This window comes from Aegilops tauschii, chromosome 3, assembly GCF_002575655.3.
Source record: "Aegilops tauschii subsp. strangulata cultivar AL8/78 chromosome 3, Aet v6.0, whole genome shotgun sequence".
NCBI classification, from domain to species: Eukaryota; Viridiplantae; Streptophyta; class Magnoliopsida; order Poales; family Poaceae; genus Aegilops; species Aegilops tauschii.
In genome coordinates this window covers 332,117,629-332,124,258 of record NC_053037.3, presented here as the reverse complement: position 1 = coordinate 332,124,258, position 6,630 = coordinate 332,117,629, and the positions used below count along the sequence as shown (strand labels likewise).

Here is a 6,630-nt window from a genome sequence, read left to right as displayed (position 1 = left end):
GGGAAGAAGACGCAGGAGAGTCGAGAGTCAAGAGTGCGGAGGCGCACATGACATGCGAGAAAATCTGTAGATATGTGCGTCCGCGAAATAACATTTTGGCCATTCTTTCTCTTTTCTTCCGTGGTGCATCTTTTACTGCACACTGTAATCGCCTGATCAGCTGACCCAGCAATCAGCACAGCGTAGACAAAAAAGTTTCACTTTCCTAAGCGTCATCGCATATAACCTCACAAGCAAAGAGTCATGGAATTATGGAGAATTTACAGCAGAGCAAAGCCCCATGGTTATGAACAGATTACATATCACCAACTGATCTTACATATACTACAAGCATGTAACACTAACACATCATTCGCCTTCCTCCAAGTCGCCGGTGCAGTGCCTCCATGCTATCGCGCCCTTGATGCTTCGAGCATGCCCGCGAGGTCCCTGGACGCGCGCACGGACTTGTACATCTCGAGGACGAGCCTCTGGCCCAGCTCGTCCGCCTTCTGCCGCACCTGCGCCTGGCTGCGCGACCGGCGCACGGGCACCCGCTTCTGCCACAGCGCCTCCGGCGCCGGCCCGCTCGGCAGCGTGTGCGTCGCCGCCGAGTGCTTCTTGGCCGCGCCGAGCATGGCGTCCACGTACGCGTCCCTTATCCGGCCGAGCACGCGCTTCGGGGCCTTCGCCGCGGCCACGGCCGAGGCCGGCGCCTTGACGCGCACCCGGAACATGCCGCCGAGCCGCACGCCCCACGCCTTGCCGTCGCCGCTGCCGCCGTCCCCGAGCCGCACCAGATGGCGCGTGCCCCGGCCCCCCGTGCCGCCGTCCACGCGCTGGTACTTGCTCCGGCTCCAGTAGGAGCGTATGCCCTTGGTGAACCGTATCGGGAAGGCCTCGGCTTCCATGGTCGTGCACGCTCTCCCCGCTCTTTGGTCGGTCTCGTAGGCTGGGTTTGGTGTATGCTTCGTGACACGGAAGAACTTCTGTTGCTGAATGCTAATCCGACCTCGATCTCGATCCTTTTATGCACCCGTTCACGAGAGCTGCTGCCGTCACGTGCGAACATAAAACATGATCGTCTAAACATGTTTCTACTCCTAATAAACATTTCATGGAAGGTGCCGGGTGAGTGTGGAGGTGTACAGCAGGTGTTAGATGAGGTGTTTTCTTGTCTCGGTTCACACGTTACCGAGAAGGGAGGTGTATCTGACCTCCGGACCATACCAATTATTCAACTTGACATGGCATTCCGGCGGGAACAAGTCGTTCGTAGCTCAGGATTTGCATTGGCTCTCGGCATATATGATAAGCTACGGTTGCATAGTCACGGTCAGAACTCGGAGACACGGTCCCAAACTGTCGAGTAAATTAACTTGTTCAAATTGAAATGATGGGTCGGAATGATGTGGTGAGTGACGATCGCGTATGTCTGACTAAGCTGCCCAGGGCGTTGTGGACTTAGTCAGATCGATCCGGTCAACCAAAACGTACGGCGGCGTGCACAAGCATGTACTGTAAAATAATCCCTTAATCAGTCATAGTCGATTTATTGGGTATTGTCGTTGGAAATCCTGTTGTGTGCTTCCTTTGAGCAGAGATTTTGTTTGTCGGGGTGAGCAATTTATCAGCTAATGGCAAATAGTTTCCGTTTCTTACAGAAACATCTCGTTCGTGCAAATAACAGTAGCAGCCAACTCCAGAGGTTTGTATTTCTAATGAAGCGATGGGGCAGTGAAGCATCTTTGTGGAAGTTCTAAATGAGGCATTTGCACAATCCAAAGCGCAGTTATACACAAGTTACTAATATTCTCCCTTTTTTATGAAAAAAGAGGGGTCGACAGATCTCATATTTCTTTTAAAGAAACCAGCATTCTAGCGTAAGTTAAGTAAACAAACCCAAATAGCAGAAAGAAAAGAAAAGAAATACACGGTGGAGAAGCATAGTCTAAACATGCCCAGAGCAGGGGTGTTCTTGTGCTTAACGCAGGAGATCTCAGAACAGAAGGGGCAAAGAGCAACGCAAAGAGCAATGCAGGAGACCTCAGGAGACCAACAGAAAGAAAAAGGAAGAGCGAACTACAGCTGGCGAATAAAAAGGATCCAGCTCATGCATAAAACAACTATAGCTCCGGAGGAGACCGCATGCGATCTTCAAACAGTCAGCCGATGTACCACCGGAGCCCAGTCTCTCTCTTTTCATAGTCAGCCGCTGAACATTTCTCATTTCGATCCACAGCTTATCACATTTTTTATTTTATTTTTGCGGGGTAGCTTATCACATTTTCCATTTAAGCAGAACACCACCACATATTGCCTTCAGTTTATTCCACTGTACCAGATTACCTCCAACAAACACTCTACAAACCGAATCACTCCCCGACCTCAACAGTAATATCGGCGAGAAAAAAGTTTTGGGCCAGGGGCCTCCCCTGCTAATCTTCCCATGGATACAAAAAATAGGCAAGTGCATTTTCATCTGAATCATAAAATGACTCATGTAAAACATGCCATAGCATAGGACCACCGAGCCAACGATTATTTCAAAGAAGTTCATAATGTGAACATAGAAGGTATAAAGTGCCGCAACATGTCAAGGCCGGTGTGGGTGATGTGTTGGTGGGCTTATGCGTCGGCAGGCTAGCTCTTGGTGATGGTGGTGTTGGTGGACTTGTCGAGGCCGGTGTGGGTGATGTGTTGAGAACCTGGGTGAAGACCCTGTCTCGGCCTTGGGCCTATGACTGGCGATGGCGATGGCTTCGGCCGTCGTAGACCTTCTTGGAGGCATCGTTGCAGTGTTGCCGCACCCCTCCCGCATGGATCCAACTCCGGGGGAAATCCCTGATCTAGTGGGATCGGACGATGGCGGCGCCTTGGTGTCGTTTAGGGCTTCGTTTGTGGAGTTGGGCATCGACAAGTGGGACAAGAGGAAGGCGTCAGTGTTGGTGTAGAGGCCTCTGTGGCAACGATGACGGAGGTGAGCGAAGTCGGAGGCTCAACAACGGTTGCGGTAGTCAGCCCTTCTCCGGCTTGTCCGTGCGATTACCTCGAGTGTTTTGCTGTGGTGAAATCGGAGCTGCGGCCGCGGGGCCCCGTGGCGACGATGACAGCAGCAGGTGGTCTGTTCGGTGGTCTTCTGCGGCGCCAATCATGCATATTTCTCCTTCGTGTTCGCACACGAACACGTCACCGTGTACCTCCAACGCCGAGGGTGATGCACCGCAGCTCACGTCGAAGGAGACCCGTCCGGAAGCGCGGTACACAAGCAATCCGGCGGGTGCTTTTCAGGACTCGAAGCCCCACGCGCCTGGGAGGGATCCCGTTTGGACGCGCGGCGGCTATGGGCTGCCCTAGGTCAGTTCGCCCGCCCCTAGAGCCTCGAGGATCGCTGCCCTTCAACACGAAGAACGAAAGAAGAACGAGAGAGAAAGAACCAGGGAGAGATGTAAAACTAGGGTAAAAACTAGATGGGTTTTGTGATTGTGTGTTGTTCAATCGACCGTCACCCCTTAGGTATATAAGAGGCGGATGGATTTCCCGTACAAGAAAAGGACTCCAAATCACGTCCAAAATCACGTCCAAATCTTTTCAAAATTAACCGAACTCGGATTTAGGTAAGTCTGGAACATCAGTTTGGTTTTTAGGTCCGCCACAAACGACCTCAGATGAAGATGAGCCCAAAATCAAATTTGACCGTTTCAACGAGACAAACAACTTTCATGTTGAACGTTTTTCGCTTCGATGCTATCTTCAGGGCCGAATCGCTCGCGCAAAACAGGTTGTTACTCGCGCTACCCATCAGGCACCGTGTCTGATGGGGCGCGCCACTTTTGCCCCGTGACAGGGCCGCACTCAAGTGGCTGTAACTTTTACATACGTTCTCAGATTAGTACGAGTTTTATATCAAAATCAACCGTTTCAACGAGACGAAGACAATTCATGCAGAATGTTTTCCCATTTGAGGCCTCCCTTGAGGCATAATTGGCCGAACAGTGCTCTAGATAAAAAATCTCAATATTTCGAACACAACTTCGGCCTTCGAGATGAGATCGGATGGCGATGGCCCAAACTTCAAAGATGTTCATGTCGACAATACGGAACTTTTTCATGTAGATCACTTCTCCATTTGAGACCATCTTAATTGCATTTCATTCTATGCCAAAATCTGGTGTCAACACTTCGGATCTCTCCATCAGAGTCGGAGCTGCGCTGCCTTTGATGCGGGTGGCTGTGTCTGGCATTGGTCTTATGTTTCCACACTGCCTCTTTTGTGAGGATTGGGTCGATGTTCATCTTCGACGAAGTCGGAGTCAGCTTGCTCGAAGACTAGGGAGGACGATGGCACCCGTTGGGGAGAAGTGACGACGATGACGTGGGGGTGTATCTTGATGAGGCCCTCTTAGTTGAGGGGTGTGTGGTGTATCATGTGTGTGCCGCTCGGCAGTTTGTGACGGTTTTAGCCCGTTTTTTCGTTGATTAACCGGGCAACTCTCTTCTGCTTAATTAATGGATGAGGCAAATCTTTTGCCTCCATTTCGAAATAAAGTGCCGCAACTCTCCTCTGAACACCATCCCATATCTGATGAAACGTCTTTAGGTTCGGGAGATAAACTGCTGTTATTCCACTTTTATCCAAACATGCTTTGTGCTTGTACAATTTGGACTCTGCAGGAACAAAAAAAAAGAACTATCAATCAGGTATTATATGCTACTACTTCCTTGGCTGCAATTGAAAAAAGGAATGTAACACCAAAAGAAATATTTGGCCCATGAATAAATTTCCGCCTAAATCAAAAGGTCGCAAGAAGCAGACCTTAAATACTTCGGCATCCTCCCTTCTCATCAATGTTGTCCAACAGAAAGCCATACAAAGATTGCCCAAATTTTCGAAACAAATAAGTATATGCATAAAAGTTTTACCTATTTTCAAACAAAAGTTAAGAACGATCCATTTCCTTTTAAATTTGCTATTGTTAATTTGTTACACGATAAAGAAAGGAGAGGAGGAAAAGAGCATGGTGACCCACATAGGCGAGCACTTCCCATATTAACTCAAGGGCGTGCTCATACAAAGCTTGGCAATAATTACTTGTATATGTAACTTTGTAGGGCTCTCATCCCATCCCATCCCATCCACTGAACTATGTCCTGGATTTGGTCTATATGTTTGATCATTTTAGCTTCTACTCCTAGATTTGTGTCATAAAACCTGTTGTTCAGATTGACGACAGTCCATTTTTTTCATAAAATGGGAACGCAGATTAACTAAAGAAAATTCTACACAAATACGTTTGGACCAAGCAAGAGCATTTTCAACAGCCTACAGAATTGCAGAAGCAATGATTAAAAAAGAACTCTGATAATTGTTAGGAATGGGCAACTGCATTCACAGGGCCAAGGGCCAGTATATATACATGTGTATGGTAAAGTGCAAGAGAGACTATACACATCTAACACCCCCCCTCAAACTCATGGTGGATCAACAACACTGAGTTTGGAGAGAAGAAAACTATGCTGCGCTTGAGTCTGTACCTTCGTGAAGAAGTCCGCCAACTGTAACTCAGAGGGCACATAGTGAAGAGCGAGAGTCTGATCCTGCACAGCAGCATGCACAAAGTGGGCATCCACACCGATGTGCTTGGTGAGCTCATGCTTCACCGGGTCACGCGCAATACTGATAGCACCAGTACTGTCTGACAATAAGGGAGTCGAGGTAGTAACAGACACACCAAAGTCCTCAAGTAACCACCGTAACCAGATCACCTCAGCCGTCAGCATAGCCATGGCTCGCAACTCAGCCTCTGTACTCGAGCGAGAAACGGCAGTCTGTTTTTTTGTCTTCCAGGCAATAAGAGAGCCACCAAGAAAGACACAATAAGCAGACAACGAGCGTTGATTAGAGGGATCACTAGCCCAGGTAGCATCAGAGTAGGCCTGGAGCTCAAGAGAGCTGGAGCGGGGAAAGAAAAGGCGCTGAGAGAGCGTGCCACGAAGATATCGTAGAACACGGAGGAGATGACTATAGTGTTGGGGAACGTAGCAGAAATTCAAAATTTTCCTACATGTCACCAAGATCAATCTAGGAGATGCTAGCAACGAGAGGGGAGGAGTGCATCTACATACCCTTGTAGATCGCGAGCGGAAGCGTTCAAGAGAATGGGGTTGATGGAGTCGTACTCGTCGTGATCCAAATCACCGATGATCCTAGCGCCGAACGGACGGCACCTCCGCGTTCAACACACGTACAGAGCGGGGACGTCTCCTCCTTCTTGATCCAGCAAGGGGGGAGGAGAAGTTGATGGAGATCCAGCAGCACGACGGCGTGGTGGTGGAAGTAGCGGGATCCCGGCAGGGCTTCGCCAAGCGCAAGCGGGGAGGAAGAGGTGTCACGGGAGGGAGGGAGGCGCCAGGGCTTGGGGTTCTGCTCCCATGCGCCTCCCCACTATATATATGGGTGGAGGGGGCTGGTTTCTTACCCTCCAAGTCCATTGGGGCGTTGGCAAAGATGGGGGAAAGAAATCCCATCATTTCCCTTCCCCACCGATTGTTATCCCCCTTTTTTAGGGATCTTGATCTTATTCCTTCTAAGGTGGGATCTTGGTGCGCCTTGACCAGGGGTGTGGGGCCTTGCCCCCACTACCCACGTTC

The 6,630-nt window shown here is 49.7% G+C and overlaps 1 protein-coding gene across 1 annotated transcript; it reads right to left on the bottom strand.

The window, feature by feature from the left end:
* Positions 1–203: 203 nt before the first annotated feature.
* LOC109740138 (uncharacterized) lies at positions 204–1,017 on the bottom strand. Its single transcript, XM_020299174.4, has one exon. It carries the CDS (start codon positions 888–890, stop codon positions 390–392), a length of 501 nt encoding a protein of 166 aa, XP_020154763.1. The 5' UTR covers positions 891–1,017; the 3' UTR covers positions 204–389.
* Positions 1,018–6,630: the final 5,613 nt, after the last annotated feature.

Excerpts from the sequence above, each read along its gene's own strand:
- LOC109740138 (XM_020299174.4), bottom strand. The coding sequence starts at position 890 with ATGGAAGCCGAGGCCTTCCCGATACGGTTCACCAAGGGCATACGCTCC.